Source organism: Mirounga leonina, unplaced genomic scaffold (genome assembly GCF_011800145.1).
Source record: "Mirounga leonina isolate KUSES-001 unplaced genomic scaffold, KU_Mleo_1.0 Mir_92, whole genome shotgun sequence".
NCBI classification, from domain to species: Eukaryota; Metazoa; Chordata; class Mammalia; order Carnivora; family Phocidae; genus Mirounga; species Mirounga leonina.
In genome coordinates, this window is record NW_023270852.1 from 1705702 (window position 1) to 1728034 (window position 22333).

At 38.3% G+C, this 22333-nt stretch overlaps 1 protein-coding gene across 3 annotated transcripts in view; it reads left to right on the plus strand.

The window, feature by feature from the left end:
- Positions 1-22333, plus strand: part of SOX6 (SRY-box transcription factor 6) — a 602615-nt gene that overhangs the window by 385525 nt on the left and 194757 nt on the right. For all 3 annotated transcript variants that reach the window (XM_034995170.1, XM_034995171.1, XM_034995169.1), the window contains 2 exons: positions 18119-18291; positions 21110-21178. In XM_034995170.1, the coding sequence (XP_034851061.1) occupies positions 18119-18291; positions 21110-21178 (242 nt within the window). The remainder of the gene's footprint in view (positions 1-18118; positions 18292-21109; positions 21179-22333) is intronic.

A 22333-nucleotide genomic window follows, 5' to 3' on the forward strand; every position in this document is an offset into this window, starting at 1 on the left:
CACTTTAAATAGACAGAAAGACAATGCAATATCACCTCACACCTGTCAGAATGGCTAAACTCAACAACACAAGAAACAACGGGTGTTACTGGACCAAATGGACTTCACAGACATATTCAGAACATTCCACCCCAAAGCAACGGAATACACATTCTTCTCTAGTGCCCATGGAACATTCTCCAGAATAGATCACATCCTAGGTCATAAATCAGGTCTCAACTGGTATCAAAAGATTGGGATCATTCCCTGCCTATTTTCAGACCACAATGCTTTGAAACTAGAACTCAATCACAAGAGGAAAGTCGGAAAGAGCTCAAATACATGGAGGCTAAAGAGCATCCTACTGAAGAATGAATGGGTCAACCAGGAAATTAAAGAAGAATTAAAAAAATACATGGAAACCAATGAAAATGAAAACACAACTGTTCAAAATCTTTGGGATGCAGCAAAGGCAGTCCTAAGAGGAAAGTATATAGCAATACAAGCCTTTCTCAAGAAACAAGAAAGGTCTCAAGTACACAACCTAACCCTACACCTAAAGGAGCTGGAGAAAGAACAGCAAATAAAGCCTAAACCCAGCAGGAGAAGAGAAATAATAAAGATCAGAGCAGAAATCAATGAAATAGAAACTAAAAGAACAGTAGAACAGATCAACGAAACTAGGAGCTGGTTCTTTGAAAGAATTAACAAGATTGATAAACCCCTGGCCAGACTTATCAAAAAGAGAAGAGAAATGACCCAAATCAACAAAATCATGAATGAAAGAGGAGAGATCACAACCAACACCAAAGAAATACAAACAATTATAAGAACATATTATGAGCAACTCTATGCCAGCAAATTAGATAACCTGGAAGAAATGGAGGCATTCCTAGAGATGTATCAACTACCAAAACTGAACCAGGATGAAATAGAAAACCTGAACAGACCTATAACCACTAAGGAAATTGAAGCAGTCATCAAAAATCTCCCAAAAAACAAAAGCCCAGGGCCAGATGGCTTCCCAGGGGAATTCTACCAAACATTTCAAGAAGAATTAATACCTATTCTTCTGAAACTGTTCCAAAAAATAGAAATGGAAGGAAAACTTCCAAACTCATTTTATGAGGCCACCATTACCTTGATCCCAAAACCAGACAAAGACCCCATCAAAAAGGAGAATTACAGACCAATATCCCTGATGAACATGGATGCAAAAATTCTCACCAAAATACTAGCCAATAGGATCCAACAGTACATTAGAAGGATTATTCACCATGACCAAGTGGGATTTATCCCTGGGTTGCAAGGTTGGTTCAACATCTGCAAATCAATCAATGTGATACAATACATTAACAAAAGAAAGAACAAGAATCATATGATCCTCTCAATAGATGCAGAAAAAGCTTTTGACAAAGTACAGCATCCTTTCTTGATCAAAACTCTTCAGAGTATAGGGATCGAGGGTACACACCTCAATATCATAAAAGCCATCTATGAAAAACCTACAGCGAATATCATTTCTCAATGGGGAAAAACTGAGAGCTTTCCCCCTAAGGTCAGGAACGCGGCAGGGATGTCCACTATCACCACTGCTATTCAACATAGTATTGGAAGTCCTAGCCACAGCAATCAGACAACAAAAAGAAATCAAAGGCATCCAAATTGGCAAAGAAGAAGTCAAACTCTCACTCTTTGCAGATGATATGATACTTTATGTGGAAAACCCAAAAGACTCCACCCCAAAATTGCTAGAACTCATACAGGAATTCAGTAAAGTGGCAGGATATAAAATCAATGCACAGAAGTCAGTGGCATTCCTATACACCAACAACAAGACAGAAGAAAGAGAAATTAAGGAGTCGATCCCATTTACAATTGCACCCAAAACCATAAGATACCTAGGAATAAATCTAACCAAAGAGACAAAGGATCTTTACTCAGAAAACTATAAAATACTCATGAAAGAAATTGAGGAAGACACAAAGAAATGGAAAAACGTTCCATGCTCATGGATTGGAAGAACAAATATTGTGAAGATGTCAATGCTACCTAGAGCAATCTACACATTCAATGCAATCCCCATCAAAATACCATCCACTTTTTTCAAAGAAATGGAACAAATAATCCTAAAATTTGTATGGAACCAGAAAAGACCCCGCATAGCCAGAGGAATGTTGAAAAAGAAAATCAAAGCCGGCGGCATCACAATTCCGGACTTCAAGCTCTATTACAAAGCTGTCATCATCAAGACAGCATGGTACTGGCACAAAAACAGACACATAAATCAATGGAACAGAATAGAGAGCCCAGAAATGGACCCTCAACTCTATGGTCAACTCATCTTTGACAAAGCAGGAAAGAATGTCCAATGGAACAAAGACAGTCTCTTCAACAAATGGTGTTGGGAAAATTGGATAGCCACATGCAGAAGAATGAAACTGGACCATTTCCTTACACCACACAAAAAAATAGACTCCAAATGGTTGAAAGACCTCAATGTGAGACAGGAGTCCATCAAAATCCTAAAGGAGAACACAGGCAGCAACCTCTTCGACCTCAGCCGCAGCAACTTCTTCCTAGAAACAACGCCAAAGGCAAGGGAAGCAAGGGCAAAAATGAACTATTAGGACTTCATCAAGATAAAAAGCTTTTGCACAGCAAAGGAAACAGTCAACAAAACCAAAAGACAACCGACAGAATGGGAGAAGATATTTGCAAATGACATATCAGATAAAGGGCTAGTATCCAAAATCTATAAAGAACTGATCAAACTCAACACCCAAAGAACAAAGAATCCAATCAAGAAATGGGCAGAAGGCATGAACAGACATTTTTCCAAAGAAGACATCCAAATGGCCAACAGACACATGAAAAAGTGCTCAATATTGCTCGGCATTAGGGAAATCCAAATCAAAGCCTCAATGAGATACCACCTGACACCAGTCAGAATGGCTAAAATGAACAAGTCAGGAAACGACAGATGTTGGCGGGGATGCGGAGAAAGGGGAACCCTCCTACACTGTTGGTGGGAATGCAAGCTGATGCAGCCACTCTGGAAAACTGTATGGAGGTTCCTCAAAAACTTGAAAATAGAGCTACCATATGATCCAGCAATTGCACTACTGGGTATTTACCCCAAAGATACAAAAGTAGGGATCTGAAGGGGTACGTGCACCCCGATGTTTATAGCAGCAATGTCCACAATAGCCAAACTGTGGAAAGAGCCAAGATGTCCATCGACAGATGAATGGATAAAGAAGATGTGGTGTATATATATACAATGGAATATTATGCAGCCATCAAAAGGAATGAGATCTTGCCATTTGCAACGACGTGGATGGAACTGGAGGGTATTATGTTGAGTGAAATAAGTCAAACAGAGAAAGACATGTATCATATGATCTCACTGATATGAGGAATTCTTAATTGCAGGAAACAAACTGAGGGTTGCTGGAGTGGGGGGTGGGGTGGGAGGGATGGGGTGACTGAGTCATAGACACTGGGGAGGGTATGTGCTCTGGTAAGCGCTGTGAATTGTGCAAGACTGTTGAATCTCAGATCTGTACCTCTGAAACAAATAATGCAATATATGTTAAGGAAAAAAAAAGAAGAAGAAGAAGGTAGTGGGAGGGGAAGAATGAAGCAGGGGAAATCGGAGGGGTAGACGAACCATGAGAGACGATGGACTCTGAAAAACAAACTGAGGGTTCTAGAGGGGAGGGGGGTGGGAGGATGGGTTAGCCTGGTGGTGGGTATTGAGGAGGGCACGTTCTGCATGGAGCACTGGGTGTTATGCACAAACAATGAATCATGGAACACTTCATCTAAAACTAATGATGTAATGTATGGGGATTAACATAAGAATAAAAAAAATAAATTAAAAAAAAAAAGAAACAACGGATGTTGGTGAGGATGTGGAACCCTCTTGCACTGTTGGTGGGAATGCAAGCTGGTGCAGCCACTCTGGAAAACAATGTGGAGGTTCCTCAAAAAGTTAAAAATAGAACTACCCTATGATCCAGCAATTGCACTACTAGGTATTTACCCAAAGAATACAAAAATACTAATTCAAAGGGACACATGCACCCCAGTGCAGAATTATCTACAGTAGCCAAATTATGGAAATAGCCCAAGTGTCCATCGACTGATGAATGCCTAAGAAGATGTGGTATATACAAATACAATGGAATATTACTTAGCCATTAAAAAGAAAGAAAGCTGGCCATTTGCAATGATGTGGATGGAACTAGAGGGTATTATGCTAAGTGAAATAAGTCAGTCAGAGAAAGACAAATACCATGATTTCACTTACATGTGGAATTTAAGAAACAAAACAGATGAACATAGGGAAGGGAAGGAAAATAAAATAAGATAAAAAGAGAAAGGGAGGCAAGCCATAAGAGACTCTTAACTATAGGAAACAAACTGAGGGTTGCTGGAGGGGATGTGGGTACAGGGATGGGGTAACTGGGACTTGGGCATTAAGGAGGGCACTTGATGGAAAGAGCACTGGGTGTTATATGCAACTGATGAATCACTAAGTTCTACCCCTGAAACTAATAATAAACTATATGCTAACTAAATTGATATTTATTTATTTATTTATTTATTAAAACTTTTTTTTAAAAGATTTTATTTATTTATTTGACAGAGAGAGACACAGTGAGAGAGGGAACACAAGCAGGGAGAGTGGGAGAGGGAGAAGCAGGCTTCCGGCTGAGCAGGGAGCCTGATGCGGGGCTCGATCCCAGGACCCTGGGATCATGACCTGAGCCAAAGGCAGATGCTCAACGACTGAGCCACCCAGGCGCCCCCTAAATTGATTTTTAAATAAAAAATTTTAAAAAATAGGTGATGGGGATTAAGGAGTGACTTATGATGAGCACCAGGTGTTGTGTGGAAGTTTTGAATCACTATATTGTACACCTGAAACTAATATTACACTGTATGTTAACTGGAATTTGAATAAAAACTTTAAAAAGAAAAAAAATTAGGTTAGGAGCAAAATAAATAAATATTTAAACAGAAAGGAACCTATCAACATTTTTAAAAGAGATTAGAGATATGCTATCCATGTGTCAATCAGATGTGTCAGGTAAGAATGTGTTGTTTTTATAAAGTGAATAGTTAAAATTTCTCAACCTTGTTTTAAACTTGTAGGTGTAGGAGAAACAAAACAACCTTGTTTTAAACTTGTAGGTGTAGGTATAAACAATACCCATTTAACTTAATTATAGTTGTTTTTGACAAGTAGAACAGAAATCTCAAATGAGGTTGCTTGTAGTTTGTTAAAGCTTATTAGTACACTTCTTATTTTCTTAAACAATCTATAGATGGTGAATCAGCGAAACAAAATCTTTTTGGCTAGTGTAGGTATAAAAATGTAGTGTGAGAAAGCTGGGTAGGAGGCATAGACTTTAAAATGTTGCATGACACTGATTTGGATCAGTCTATAGTGATATAGTCAGGGTCATTCTTCCCACTGAATTTTGAAATTCAACCAAAGAATGGATTTTGTCCATTAAAGAGTATACTTTTTAAAAACATTCCTCTAAAAAAGCTTTGGTGGCATAAGGACAGCTGAATGAGTTGGCTAATCAACTGTATGTAACTCTTTTGGCAGTTCTTTCTTTCGGCAATTAAGAATTAGAACCTGTTCTCTGATTACCGTGTCTTGGCATATAATTCAATTTTATTGGAAGAAGGTGGTGTTAGAAAGGGTTAATACAATAATGTAAGTCCCTCTGAACTGTTTCCTATATAATTGCTTATATAATTTATGTGGTCTTTCAGTTGATTCTATCTTCTAAGTTATAGTTGGTGTTCAGAGAAGTGTTGAAATTTTTTTTTATACAATTTGAAATTTAATTTCTAGGTGTAACATCTTCTGAGTATTTTCTTTTCTTTTAAAGATTTATTTATTTTATTTTATTATTTTTAAAATACATTTTTAGGGCGCCTGGGTGGCTCAGTCATTAAGCGTCTGCCTTCGGCTCAGGTCGTGATCCCGGGGTCCTGGGATCGAGTCCCGCATCGGGCTCCCTGCTCGGCCGGAGGCTCGCTTCTCCCTCTCCCACTCCCCCTGCTTGTGTTCCTGCTCTCGCTATCTCTCTGTCAAATAAATAAATAAATAAAATCTTAAAAAAAAAAATAAAATATATTTTTTAAAGTTTTATTTATATGAGAGAGAGGGGGGAGGGGTAGAAGGAGAGGGAGAGAGAGAATCTTAGGCAGACTCCCCGCTGAGTGCAGCCCAAAGCGGGGCTTCGTCTCATAAGTCTGAGGTCATGACCTGAGCTAGATGCTTAACTGACTGAGCCACCCAGGCGCCCCCTGAGTAGAGAATTTTCAAATCTATCTATGTAGATTCAGTCCTCTTAGTCATTAGATTTTATTTATTATTTACAAGATTTTAAATAACATTACCGTGTCATTGTCCTAAATATAGTTTGCCTTTTAATACCATTATATCTATCAACAAAGTATTTAACTTTTAAAAAAATGCAGAAGGACTTCATGAAGACTGTGTGAAGTCATTGTCTTAAACTCCTCGTCTTTTCTTTCCTTTTTTTCCCCCAGAAACTTTTGTGGTTTATTGGAAAGAGCTTGGGCTTGGGGATCAGATCTTCTGGCTTAGAATCATGGCTCTATTGGTTACAAGCTATGTTATCTTCGACATATTTTAACCTTATTTGCCTCATTTTCCCATGTTTGTTGAAACAGATAAAAATGCTAAGTACTAACCCTAGTGCATAGGAAGTATTTGGACCATCATATGTGCTCAAAAAAATGTTTATAGAATCTGAATCTACATTTCTTTAGTTTTTCAAATTTTATTATTTATCTCTTTTAATTGGATTTGGTTTTCTACTGCTTACATAGCAATGAAGATGGTCCTTAAGTTCAGGGGGTTAACAGTGGTAACTAACTGGAAGCAACTCAGATAAGGCTGAAATATTGCTGAAGTCTAGAGCAATTCCATCTGGTTTGTTAATTGCTGTGGCTGCCTATCTCTAACTATTCTGGGAACTAACAATTTAGATAGAGTTGGTTAGGAGTTCACTTCAACTTTACTCAGCACAAAATAAGTGGTAGGCACCATAGTTAAGATCTGTGCTTTGTCATAGAGATGAATATGACACACAGCCTGCCCTTCAGCAGCAGTCAGGTAAGAAGTACCCATTGTGGCCTATCATTTGCTCTTCCTCCCCACCCCTTTCCCAAATAGAATTAGGAGTAGCACTAACATTCTTATCTAATTCAGAGGTTTTAAACCTGGTTGTATTAAACAAAGTCCAACAGGGAGGATGGGCTTGAGATCTGTGTGTTTGCAGAGCCCATTACCTCTGCAATTCCTCTGCGACTGCTGATGTTATAACGTCTTGTACAAGCAAAGTTCTTTTAAAGTATCACCCTTAAATGCAATGATTGCAATCATCTTGATGCCTTTTCAGACGTTTGTCTCTTTAAAAGGTGGCATCCAGCACTGCTGAGGTTATTTATTAGCACTATCCCATTGACTGTGATATTCTATTCCTCATGAGGTTAAAATATTAATGTATTTTTACCTTCTTGCCTCTGGATCAAATGGCCAGGTTTTGTCTTCAAGTTAAAAAATTAGAAATCCTTATTTTTTTAAAAAAGATTTTATTTATTTATTTATTTATTTATTTATTTATTTATTTATTTGAGAGAGGAGAGAGAGAAACGGCATGAGAGGGGAGAGGGTCAGAGGGAGAAGCAGGCTCCCCGCTAAGCTGGGAGCCCGATGTGGGACTCGATCCCAGGACTCTGGGATCATGACCTGAGCCGAAGGCAGTCGCTTAACCAACTGAGCCACCCAGTGCCCCAGAAATCCTTATTTTTTATTCATATGATAATTGTAAAATCATAAATGTTTTAAAGTTACATTAAAAAGTGATTTTTATAAATTTCTTTTAAAATTCCATTTGTAACCTGCAATTATTGTTTGAAGTGATCCTCTTTTAAAACCTTGAATCATGCTTTTCTATGCATTTGTAAGAGAATGTCCCAGTATGAGAATAGGACATCCTATTTGTGACTATACTGGCTTTTTTTTATAGGCTGAACAAACATACATTGACTTTTAATTTAATTTTTAAAAGAAAAGGGCTTAAAAAATGTTTAGAAATACTTTGTTCATGTTTACCTTAGCGTGTTAAAGATCATCCTGTGGTGGGACACCCTTGATCATTTCTGGACCGAGATTTTAAATTGTCTTCCTTTCTTTGGTATTCCTTAATTTTTCTGCCCTGAATTTTATGGATTTTACATGGGAAACATTAGATAACCTTCAAAAAAGTTTTCTGAACGTAATGTGTTTTTATAAGATGATGATAGCACCTATTGTACCAGAAATCAATGTTAAAGTCAAAATTGAGAATGAACAGAATTTGTTACTCATCCTGCTGTATTCAGCTATGAAAGAACAATCAAAGAAACCGTGATTTCAGAATCAGTATGAAATTTCCATTTCCATTTTCCCTCTACAAACACACCATCTGAGTTTGTAATGGGTGGAATCTATATTACTGGCCAGTTATCTGATCAGATACTCAGTACCATAATCTGGGAATCTGTGAACTATCTGTGACTATGTAAAAATACAAATAAGCAATCTCCTTTTGTTGTTGTTTCAGTTTGTTTTAATGTAAAGTTTTTAGTAAACCTTCCCATTACAGTCTTAGCCCTAGCAACAGCCAGGTCCACTGGGATGTCCTGATACCAGAGACGATACGGGGGAAAAAAGGTGGTCTGGACTGGGCTCTCTAGATTGCTGATCGAGTAATTAGGGGCAGACCTGAGCTGGGGGATTTAAGGAGGAGCCAAAAAGGCCACTAAAAGCCAGAGAACCAACCAAATCAACCTGTTGGGGAAAACTAAAGTTCTAAAATTTGAGAGTTCAGTTTCACATACTAGGTCTGGTGGAGTTTAAACAGGAATCCAGATGGGGAGATCTCAATACCAGGAATTTAGAATTTGGAGGAAATACGATTAGATGGAGAAAAAGAGAGAGTAGGAGAGTGAGGGATTGGATTAGTAACGGAAAGCAACTACAGACAATGGTAGATATTTGTATCTTATGCTGAAAGATCAAAAGAGCTTTGTGCTAGTGGGTTGAGCTATTTTAAAGAACAAAAGGTATCCTAGATCCTTCCCTAGGTAAATTCTTTCATTTTAGTAAGGACCTCAGGAAACATTGTATTAAAAAAACCCAAAAAACAAAAAACAACAACAACGATAAAAACTTAAAAAGAATTTCAGCTACTTTGGGTGAAGTTGTTTTGAGAAGGTGGATTATGTTAGGAGTACTATTCTCCATTTATCATACGGTTAAGAGGACAGAGCCTCGGGCCCACCTGCCTGATTTTGAATCTTAGACATATGATTTAATAGCTTAGGACTTGGGCAAATTGCTTGACCTTATTATGCTTCAGTTCCCTCATCTTTAACATGGAGATAACAATATGATGTACTGCATAGGATTGTTGTGAGGAATCAGTGAGTTGCTATATATATATATATATATATATATGAAGCCCTTCCTAACACAAAGCAATTCTATGTAAGTTTAAGCAATTATTATTGTGCAATGAGGCATACTGGGCTAAGCCAAGGATTCCCTTGATCTACACTAGGCAAGTTGTACATACACGCTGGAAATGGGCAAGGATATGGTGTGTTTGTATGGGCAGCTGTGCTAAGCCTTGGTTGTATCAGAGAGATTCCTCAGTCCTTGCTAGGAACACTCCCTAGACTTCTCCAGGTGACTTCCTCTTGGCTAGCACCTCACCGTCTCACTCTGCAGCCACACTGCACCAGCACACTTGATGTGTGCAGATATTTGAATGTTTTTCTCAGCCTTTCATCGGTGTTGTAAATTTTGTATCTGGAATGTTTGGGAATGCTATGGTCTGCATAATCTTTGTATTTGGCCTTGGAACCAGGAGGCCATATGCTTGTTGAGGAGAGAGGGTTTGGGGAATAAAACATAGCAGAGGATCTTAACTGCCAGGCTGGGTGCTAATTTCTTGAGTAACTCCAGGCATATCACTTAAGTCAAGATATATTTTTAAATCTATAAGTTGTCAAGGTTCAGTTTACTCACCTCTTTGGTTGTCTAATTGCCTAGCCTAGCTTTTGAACTTATTTTTGTAAACAAAGCCTTACTGAGAAATTGGATATTTCTAAGCCTTCTGTGGCATTAAAATTCTAGGTCCCTTAGAGCATTATTCCTAACTTTTAGGAATTTCCTGCTATGTATTCTAACTCTGAGGTGAGGGAAGATACCTCTTCCTTCACCTCCAGACTTCCTTGGATTAGGAATCAGAAGACCTGAATTAATATCCAATCTAATGCCCTCACTTGGTCAGGTTTCTTTACTTTTTGAAAGCTTGGTTTTTCATCTGTGAAATGGAAGTAACAATGAAACATTTAAGAAGAGGATTAAATAAGATAACACATAAATTCTTATTTAAGACAATATTTTGTTAAATAAGATCTGTTTTTCTTAATCTTTCCTTTCCTGTCTCCTAATTCTGGTGGAGCTTCTCAAGAAAGAACCAATCCTATACAGCAATTATTGAAACAAATTCTTTTGAGTTTTTTTTTTTTTCTTTCCCTAAAGGACCAAAGAATTCCATGTTTCTGAAAGGCCAGAAATTACTGTTTTTCTGTGTGAATTGTGGAGATGTAGCCACTGACCAATTACCATCCATAGAGAACAGTAATGTAAAGGCAGCCTGTCTTATACCGAAGGAGGGATGTTTCAGGATACCTTCATTTCTGGGTCCCAAAAGGATGGGCTAATAAAGCACAATGGGCTGAAGGCCCAGCTGTGAGGTTAGGAGCCTAGATGGCAGAATTCCATGGATTATTCTTGCTCTTTTGGGATCTGCAACATGAATAGACCTCAGTTGATCCAGGAATAGACTTCCTTTTGCAGCTAGAGAAAGAGGAAGCTGAAGGAGAGGTGAGTGTGCCTGGAATAGACAGGGGAGTTTGATCTTAATTTAGGGAGTTCCTGGGTATTCTTGTCTTGTTTGTACACAATAGCTTTTAATGACTTTTTAAATGAGAGTTGTTTACATTTTAGGAAGGAAATTCTCATACATTTGGTGAAAAAAAAAAACCCAAAAACAAACAAAAAAACCAACAACCCAGAAACAACCAAAAACAGCCTGTACCTCAGTCTATGAGCCACATTTCCTGTGGAGTGGTCCCTAAGTGATTCCTAAGAGCACAATTGCTGCCTTTATTTAACTTTTTATTTACTAAGGAATGGACAGTAGCATATGGGAGCAATGACAATAGCTGACTGATGAGAAAACAAAGAAATTCCAGTATTTTGCTGTTTTGAAAAAAGTCATTCAGAATTTAGTCATATTGGTTCAGCTGTTGTAACCAAAGACTGATAAGATAATAGAGGTCTTTGTGGTGGTTTTGTACTGAAATCCTTTATCTTTATGATGCACTGGGGCCCTTTAGAGTAGAAAGCTTTTAAAACTGCTGTTGGATTCAGAACTCAAATTAGCTGCTGGTACACTGGGACAGGGCTTCCTTTCTCAGGCAGTCACCACAAAGTAACTTTTATCAGGGGACCTTCTGATAGATTGTTAGTTTCTCCAGCTCACCCTATTTATTTTTTGTTGACTTTTTGCTGCCCTATTTTGTGACATTTAAAAGAAGGCTCTATCAAAAAAGGCCAGTGCTAACTGGTGGACTGTGCTTGTGAAGTGCAGACATCACAGCCCATCTGATGTGTGAGGAGGCGGCGGGAGCACAGCACTTGAACCAGGTTACCTGTGGGCAGACAAGATCAAATGCAGCTTTCCTTTATGACTAGCATTGTATTTGGGCTTTCTTCTCAAACAATGTCCATTAAAAAAAAAAAAAATTAGAACTAACCAGGGAATTCACTCTTAAGAGCTTTGCTTTTCAACTTAATTTAAAATCTTTCTGGATTGTTGGCTGAGTTCTTTGGTTGATGCTGCTTTGAAATTACTGTTAAGTGCTTTAATCTTTCTAGGATTGATGTGGAAAAGTGTATCTCCATCAGAACTCCACTCCAGCGTCACTGCCAGCCCTCCCCATCGTTCCAAACACAGACACTGTCAGTTAACCAGGCTTCTTGTCATTTCATTGTTAAGTCCCATTAAGCTTATTACAGGAATGTGCGATCCAGTGACAGAGCATGATCAGGTGGAAGTCTTATTTTAAATTCCCTAAGACACATTTCTAGATACTGCAGTTTGTTGGTATTAGTTTAATTTGGCTTGATAAACATTGTGTTTTACCACCATTGCCCTTCATTTCATAAGAATGAAGAGATAAAAACTGTGCAGAGAAATTAAAAAAAATTTAATTTGGCCATCTCTGCGAGTGAACCTCTCCCTTCCTTCTCTTAGTCTCTCTGTCTTTCCACTGCTGTGCTTGTTTCTGGTTTTTTTCTTTAGAAAAACTTAGCTGTCCCCAATAGCCGTGATCTACTTTCAGGGGACAGCCATAAAGACCTGTGTGAAATGTTTACATTGCAAAAGGCCTAGGCATGAGAATATTGTAAAAGAGGTGGGGCCCATCTCTACTTAGTGAAGTGCACTGCAAGGTGCCTGCCTTGTCCAGATGTGGAGTTTTCCCGAAGCCCCACCTCATTTCTAGCACCATGGATTTTAGTAACTGGGGGGGAAATTAACTAGCAGGTTATGGCGCTAACTTCTGTGAGCTGATGTAAAAAAAAAAAAGACTTTAAATTTTAAACTTGATTTTTATTTTTAATTTTTCATTCTATATCAAGATGGGATTTATCCTAGTTATCTTTTTATTTTACCTAAATTCTCCTCAATTTTGAGATTTCTTTGTTGGTTTTGGGCCTACGGACAGGTAGTTACAGTTTGTAAAGTTAAAAAAAAGAGACTATTTTAGTTCATTTTTCCCCAGTTCTTCAGATTCTGACCAAAAAGGGCTAGAGGGCTGATTTTGAAACTGTTATAGTGAAAGATGGTATTTGAAAACTTTTGATGAGGGAAATTGCTGCCGTATTTACATTTTGAAAAGTGTTTCCTTATTTACGCACTATTGACTTCCTATTGAGACTCAAAATTTTAAGTACAACTGGTAAAGAATTCAGTGGATCAAACTCAGTAAATCTGAAGTCACTGGAATAAAGGCCCCTAAGAAAAAAATGTGTCAATTTTAAAGGTCTTTCCTAACTGAAGACCATTTTGTGATAGAGCCAAAGGTTAATAAAATCAGTAGTGAATGTAGCAATTTTACAGATAAGCTATTCACAACAAGTGTAGTTACTTGAATAAAAAGCTAATTCAGTTCTAAAATGCCACATGCAGTAGCAGTGAATAGCTGCTTTTAGGTGCTTTCTGGAGGAGGATAAAATACAGAATCACGGCACTCTTCTCTTCCAGCGTCCCTGGCTGCCTGTAAATTGCTGTGAATGGGGCTGTGGGCTGACAGGCTCTATTAAGACAAACTGCCTTTCTCATCGGAGAGATAAAATAAATCAGGTGTTTAGTCAAATTAAAATACTTCAGCTGGAGCAGGCCCTGGGGAGCACTGATCCACCTGACTAATCTGAGAGAAACTCAAGACAGATGTGGTTTGGGGATAAAGACGACCCCGTGGAAAAAAAAAAACAACAAAAACCTGCTGCACTGTCTTTGGAGTTGGAGAATAGACACAGTTTATAGCGGAGAGTGTCAGGCGCAATATTGGATAAAAACAGGTACATTGACTTGTAGAGAAGCTGTACAGAAGCCTTTTTGTTGGTTCCCTCTTTGCAGTTTATGAAACTACCTCTGTTTTTGTGTGGGAGAGACTATTTTCTGGCAATGTTTTCTAGAGATTTTAAGATAGCCTGAAGGATGTGAAACAGACAACAGTTAGGCAGCTACTGATGACCTCTGCTGGCCTGGGCAGATCCTCTGGATCTGAGCTCCTCTTTTTTTCAAGTTGATTTTATCAAAACTCAAAACATCACTTAAGGCAAGACTTTTTACATGGAGCTAAGTTACCGCATAAGAGCATTTTGTCTGGTCTTTTGCCTTTAACAGAGCCGGACGGTATTTAGGTTGCCCCACCGTGCCCCATAATTTGTCTACGCTTTCAACAACTCTGGCAGTTGTACAGGTCTTCTTCAACTCGTGATGGAGTGACGTCCGGATGAACCCATCTTCAGTTGAAAATATCGTTAAGTCCAAAATGCCTTTAATACACCCCAATCCACCTAATGGAGCATAGCCTAGCCTACCTTCGCTAGGCTCAGAACACTTACAGTAGCCTACACTTGGGCAAAATCATCTAACATCAAGCCTATTTTATAACAATAATAATAAATTATAATTTTTTGAATATCATCCCAAAACTGAAAAACAGAATGGTCATACAGGTGCAGTACGGCGAAGCACGCTGGCTGTTAGCCCTGGCCATCGTGCGGCTGAGTGGGGGCTGCAGGTCTCTGCCTCTGCCCAGTGTCTGGAGAGACTCTCGTTCCCCGGTGTACTGGATACGTATCACTTTTGCACCATCATAAAGTGAAAAAATTATAAGTTGAACCATTGTAAGTTAAGGACTGTCTATAGGGTTTGTGTTTTTTGTTTGTTAGTTTGTTTGCCATAGCAAAGTTCCATATTCAATTAAACTAGTATTTTTTGAGATGAGAAAACTTGTGTTCACAGGTTGATCAATGTGATTGAGATTCAATGTTATTTTTATTACATCAGCATAAACATTTGCTGTTAATTTAAAACCGAAAAATCCAGCCCCACAGGTTTTAAATACCTTGCTTTAAACCACTATATGTGAATAAATACAATGGTTATAGAACAGAAAAATGATCATGCGTGCACACACACACATGCCCATGCATATAGGAACAAAGTGGCCTACACATTTAGAGAGTATAAGCTTATTGTATGGTGTAAATTGATCTCTCCTTAATTTGGCCCACAAGGGACTAATTGATCTATCTATCTATCTATATGTATAGATAGATATATAAATTCTCCATTGAGGGGGAAATTTTAGACTTGTTTTGCTACTATATTTCATTCCAACTGCATTCATTATGCCACTCATATCTATTCAAAATATATATATACGTGCTCCTCAAATTAAGGAAAAGATAGTGACAGTCTTATACGAATGCCTAAAATTTCCATTTAAAAATATTGCTCTCTGGCTTACTTTTTAAAAAATTTATTTAGATGTCACTGAATTTTTATAATTTTACAGCTTGAATATCATTAGTGATTTGTAAAAAGCTTCAGTTAAATGGTGATATTCTGTAAATACAGATATATATGTCTATTTGCATTGGAAGCACCGATGCATTTATAGACCTATTGGCTTCACCTTGAGCAGAAGAAGCTGAGAGGACATTTATATGTTATCCTCAGCTTCTCTGTTTCCTGCGTAGAGGAGAAAGGAGACTATATTGAAGATTGTTAAAACAACATTGTTTAATCTAGGAGAAGAGAAAAGCTTCCAGTCTTCTGGGGAATCTAAGTACCGGATCCTACCCTTGTATTGGTCCTTGCCCAAAGTTTCTTATGAATGTTCTTCTTTATTAACAAAGAATTGTGGTACGGTGACTTTCCCAGAATCTACTAAGCCTTCTCTTAAATCACTGCATATAGATAGGTATAGAAAGAAAATTACAGGTAGATCAGAATATTTCCAAAAATATATGTAATAAAATGTGCATATATCCCAATGATCTAGTCTTATAATTTTCCAAACTATTTCCCACACCATAGCTAGAATGACCACATCGTTCATCCCTTATCTAAAATACTGTAGTGATTTTAAAATATTCTTAGAATAAATATGAAGTTTATCAAGCATGGTCTATTAGGAGCTGTATGGTGTGAACTTTTCCTACTTCATCTGGTACTCCACTCCTTGCTTTAATTTTACTTGCTCAAATTTTACTATTTTCTTGCAACTTCTGGAACACACTAGAACACCCCCTCCCCCACTGTCTCAGGGCTTTTGCCTATTTTGTTTCTGCAGAAAAGCTCCTTGACCACCCTCCAACTCTTTGACTAGTTAACTCTCTTCATCTTCCTGTTAATTTGTTACTTTTTCAGTCTATCTTTCTTACACTTGGGCCTCCCAGACTTGGTTAAACTTTCCCCCAAATACCTATCATGTTGTAATTCTTTTTTAGTTGTAGTTTACATTTAAAAGTGTGATTTCTTGATTAAGGTGTCTCCCTACTTTGGACTACAAAGTGCATGAGAGTAGGGAATTCTGTCAGTATCCTTAGTTCTATACGGTACCTGACACATAGCTGTCATTCAGGAAGTATTTTTTTTTCAATGAAAAATGAATAAGATGAGTAAATAAATACATTTCATATTTATTTTGTATTTTCTCATTCTTATATATATTAACACATGCATTAATTGAGCTTGTTGCAATTTTGAAGAAATTTTATGATTCCTTCTAGGAACCTGCTTTTGTATTTTAGTATTTCTAGATCAAGAAGTTCTTTTTTACCAAGCTGAAGTTCCTATTGCTGAAATAAAAACTCATTTAAAAAAATCAATTCCAGTAGGTGGAAAGAACAGCTTGATACAGTATTTGTGCTTTTATCAGTAGAACACATTTTCTAACATCATCTCATTATCTTATTTTTCTTTTAATTTTGATTTTAGGCCATCTTTCAACTCAGTGAATCTTCAAGGATATGGGATATTGACAGTTTGTTTGTTTCTTTATTTTTTAAGGACTTGAATTGGCATTGCAAACCCCAAGGTAGTCCTAAGTGCCATAACTTCTCTGCTGACATCAGTTTTACCTTCTGGGAATCAGATACTAGCAAGTACTTGCCCACATCCTCTGAAGGCTCCCTTTGTTCACGGGGCCACTCGGAAAATAGGACCATTGCTAATTGAAATATTTTTAGTTTCTCAGATTGTCCTGGTGCTTTCTTAGCAGGAATGAGGGGGGTTTCCTAAGGAGATTGGAAGTCTCCTCTTCCACACACACACACACACACACACACACACACACACACACACAAATCGGCAATCTTTGTCTCCTTTGACAGCTGGTGGCATCTTTCTGAAAAGCTTTCAAATCGTAGATCATTTCTTCATAATGAAACCTGTGTGGCTCAAATACAGTGGGTTGAAATTCTTATCTTATGCTGTGGTAAATACTCTAATTTAGATTCACAAAAGGATTCTAGACCCTTTACTTAGGAGAGCTGTGCAATTTGCCCATAAAAAGACTGTTCAGCACCATTAGTGCATACCATAAGTGTTCAGCGACATCATATTCATTAAACAACACATCCTTATGCATAACCTTTTCAACCTTGAACGTGTTTTTTCCCTTTGAAGAATGACAAATGACAAAGGGGTGAAGGAGCCCTCCAAGCAACATTGTTGTCTTTAAGGATGAACTTGAGAACTTTAGCTTGATCCCTTCACAGGGGGAAAAAAAAAATCAGATTCAATCCTTTCTTACCTGAGGCAAGGCAGATTTTTTTTTTTTTTTTTCCCCTCTCTTTGTAGAACTCATTCCATGGCGAAGAGAACAACTCTTGAATTCAGAGACAGGTCTTTACACACAATAGAACAGTTTTAGGAGAGCAATGATTGGAAAATTCCTTAAATAACACTTATTAAGCACCTACTATGTCTTAGATCCTGTATTAGTCACTGAGGGTAGAGAAAACTAATATTATAGAAAATTAACACAACCTATACTTTCTAATCTTTGGTATTAAATATCATAGGTTTCCTAGCTTGAGCAGATAGATTTGGTAGGGGCAAGGAGGCGGGGAGGGAAGGAATATGGTAAAAGGGTGGAGATGGGGGTAGTTCTGCTTTTTGTTTTGTTTTAAATAAGAGCAAGAGGGAAGAATGAGACTTTTATTAGTGATAATACTTTTTCTTGGCAGGGGCAATGACTAACTCTGGTGTTCATTCCATTGATACTCTGTTGTGTTCCTAATGCTCACAGTAACCTCCAGTTACTGTCCCAGATCTTTAAGTGTCTTAAGGTAGTCCCTTTCTAAATCTGCCCTCCCCCTTTCCCCAATTCATTCTGACTTTTCTCAAACTTGTGAGATATCTTCTCACTTCCATTTTAGGTACACCTGAGAGCCTGGCAGAAAAAGAACGGCAGCTCTCTACAATGATTACCCAGCTGATCAGTTTACGGGAGCAGCTCCTGGCAGCGCATGATGAACAGAAAAAACTGGCAGCCTCACAAATTGAGAAACAACGGCAGCAAATGGACCTTGCTCGCCAACAGCAAGAACAGGTGAGCCCTGCAAAAGGAGCTGATGAGCTGGAGATGTGGAATGTGCCAAGCTCAGCGAGTAATCACATTGATTGGTTTATTTGTCATAAGCATTCCTAAAAAAAAAAAAAAAAAAAAAAAGAAGGAAAGAAAGGAAGAAACCTTCTAAAAATCCAGGGTCTTCAGAATACTGAGGTGATATGTGGAGGACAAAGAAAGGCATCATAGCAACGGGGCATAATTGAAGTGATAACATTGTTCCAGAACGTTTGGATTTGATTAATTACTTAGGGACTTATTCACATAGGCATCACGCGTATTCCTAGTATAGCTTAACCATGAGTAAGTTGCTTCTCTCCAGGCCTTACTCTTCTCATCCAGAAAAGGAGAGTCCTGGTCTAGAAAAACTTTGAGGATCTTTAAGCTTACTGGTCTAATGATTTTCTCCGACTTTAAAGCTAGGGTGACCATAGGTCTCAGTTGTCCCAGAGTAGCCCTGGCTAGTGCCTGTTTTCCAGAGTAATTATTAGTAACCCCCTATTCCACTTGCAAAAGTTGTCGCAGTTTGAATGATAAATTATATAAATTATATGATCACTCTATTCATAGCATAGGTAAATCATTGAAAACAAATTAGCACATGGTTCTTCTAAGAATTTGATTTCATTGATTTAGATGTGAAAAAGAAGAAAGAATAGCAAAGTTTAAATGTGTATCTTTTAAAAAATAAATCACTTTCCCAAAGGTTTTTCCTGTCTCATAAGAGTACATTAATCTAACAACAATGATCCTATAGAGTAGTCCCTGATGCTTTAGATCAGACGGACCCAAATTAATGTGCAGTTTTTAGGAATCTGACATTATTACTGGAATTATCTTTTCAGTTAAATGTATTTTATAGGGGTATATAGAGCAATATATGCTCTGTTGATTTTAATGAGTTGTGACGTCTGGTATTTTATATGCTTGAATATTTGCCCACATGTAGGAATATGGCCTCAGCCCCTAATGGAAAATAACATAAAGGAACACTGTAAAAAATCAGAAGTTAGAATGTCATTTAGCCATCCAGAGATGACACAGTAATTAACTATTGACACTTGTGAATAAGCTAGCACAAATTAATCTTGACACATTTGCAGACGAGTGATATCTTACAGTGAACACTTTGTAATTATATTTCAAAATGAAAATTAAATGACACTTAAAACTAGGTTGTCATGCTCAATGAAGCGAGCATGTAGCTCAACCGATTGGCAAATAAAATTCAGAATTTGAGCCACATGGTGCTTATGTACCATACTTCACTGTGTCAAACCCATACGTCTAGAGTGGATGATAGTAATTGCACTGTGGTGTTTTGGATGCATTTCTATGCAGCACTTTATCATTTAGGAGGGACCATCAATATTAGATGCCTAGTAGTGTTTCACTGGTTTGCTAAGAGGAAATAAATATTCAGAGGATCCAGCATCTATACCTAGAGTTGCCGAGTTGTCCATTTCTGATTTGAATGGTGACAAGCAGACTGGGCCTTTCCAATCTGATTAGACACTGTTTCCATTTTGCTTAAAAAGCTTTGGGAAGGAGTGGTCCCATCTCTCAAACTCTAGCCAGTGATAGGGGCAGCTTTATCATGAGTTCCAGTATGAGCCAGTCATCACCAGAAACCACAAAAGCAACATTTGGGAGTAGACTGCTATTTTTTGTTATCTTGGGCTGAGTGAAATGTGATTTGGGTGTTTTCCTCTGCTCTAGGCTGAAGCATCAAAAAGACTCAAGAAATACACAGCAGAGGGCTGATCCGCCTTCATTTCCACTTCCAAGATTCTAGAATATAGGCTTTTGGAAGTAGAAGAAATAGGAAGGAAAAAAACCATAACACTTGCCTGTAGGGCACTACTAAACCAAGTTCTTCTAAGTAGTCTCTGGCCACTTTTCCATCTGGCTTCCTGTGTGGGCAGTGAGTGTGTTCTTATAAGGGGCATCTCCCGGGGCTCCAGCTTTTGAGGCAAGAGGCAGCCTGATGCCGAACTCATGTTTTATAGTAAATAACATTATGCTGAAGAAGTTGTTTGCTCTTCTGAGGGGCAGATTCAGTCCTCAATAGGGCTTGCATTGAGTGGTTAATATTTCTTTTTATAGACCAGATGGCGTGTTCACATGTTGAATCTGACTGCTGGACGAAGGAAGGGAATGTAAAACTTGTATGTGGATCCTGAACTTTAAAATTAACACATTACCCTCAAAAGGATAAATATTAAATTTTGTTTTTAAAAAGTGCTTTGTACCTGTAACATCCACAACAACAACCAAAAAGATTTCTGACTTTTTGCTGCTTTTTTTGGCACTCCCTTGACAGTATTTGTAAGTTTTACCAGTTCTGGAAATCTTTCTTTCAGAAAAGGTTTCCCCAAAGTAGACCACAAGTAATAGGAAGTTCTTTCCCGGCTTTGCTTACAGATTGTACTTTTTATATCCGAATTAAGCTCTTGCGAAAAATGTAGCCAGAGTTTTCCTGTCTTTCTTCTCCAAAGATCAGATTTCGGCATTCCCATTCTTTCCAGATGACCAGTGCGGATATGGATGAACTGCTCACAAGTGTCATACAAGGGGTACTGTTCACCTACAGAGAAAGATTTAGGTGGTAAGCAGAGAGGTGGCACCTGTCTGAAATTTTTCATTTTCTCCAACTTGCCAAGTCTGCCTCTCTCATTTTATGGGAACTCTTCCACCCAGAAGTGCAATAAAGCATTCTTGTCATTGCGAGAGAGCTACCTGGGTAATGGCCAAGGTGCCAGCGTTTCATATGAACTTAACGAGACTTTGTTTCCGATAGATTGCAAGACAGCAGCAGCAACTTCTGCAGCAGCAGCACAAAATTAATCTCCTGCAGCAACAGATCCAGGTCAGTGTGTTTTATTACTCTCGGCTGATTGTACTTAGAGACTTTCCTCCTTGCAAATGGAATTTAAAATGCTGCAAATGCGCCCCGCTCTCTTGTCGACAGGGCTGGTCCTCAAGGATGTTGTATACAGTTGTATACATGGATGTAGGAAACATTGACCACGACCACGTGGTGGTCTAAGCATTCGGATGTGAGGCATACACAGAATAAACCTTACCTCTTTCTCCTTTTGCCATTCGCCCAACACTCACCCAGTGGAAACCCAAATGGTCTCAAAGGTAGCACACACGTGCTGCTTTTATTGCCACAAACCACTTTCTGCTTTGTATCCTACCACCTGATGGTATCACAGGGAGAAGCCGACGCTTATTTGCTTATCAAGACTGTCTGATTGGGTCAGTTATGAGAAGAGTCTTACAAGCTGGGAAAAGATTGATAATGATTAATTTGGTCTTTAACAAATATTCACTGCATTTCTGCTGGGTGCTGAGGGGAATAGAAAGATCAATGAATAATTATGTGTCTTCAAGGAGCTTATAGTCTGGAAAGGAAGAAACACTTGTTCCCGAATAATTGTAACACAATTTTAAAAATCCCTTTTTTGTTGTGGCAGTGTAACAACATGGTACATAGATCACGATTACAGTGGCCTGGGAAGGAATTCTGATTTCTGATGTTCCTATAGACACCTCATGGTTAATGTAACTAACAGCTATCTGAGATAGGTAAGGGAAGTGGCATCCATTTTTGAAAAGGAACATGGGTATGTGACTTCTAGAAAACCTTAGAATACAGACCCGGTTGTCTGGTGATGAATCCTGAGGAATACTCATCCCAGATTTCTGTCTACCCGCCACGGCCTCTGTGCTTTCTCTTGGTTGCTATGGATGTTTTCTAACCTCTGCAATCTGTGTTGCAGCCGGGGGGGGGGGGGGGGGGGGGGGCAGTATATTGTGAATTACAGTATTCCTTTGCTTGCGTTTAATATTACACCTTCCTGTCTTTTTAAAAAAATCATTCGCATAAAGTCATAGTTTACTCGTCTGCTCTTTCATTGGTGAAAGCCAGTGATTTTAACGTGGAACCTTGCTTCATTTGTTAATCATGCTTGGTGTTCCATTTAAAGTACCAACTTGGTGCCTGAGGAAGTCTCTG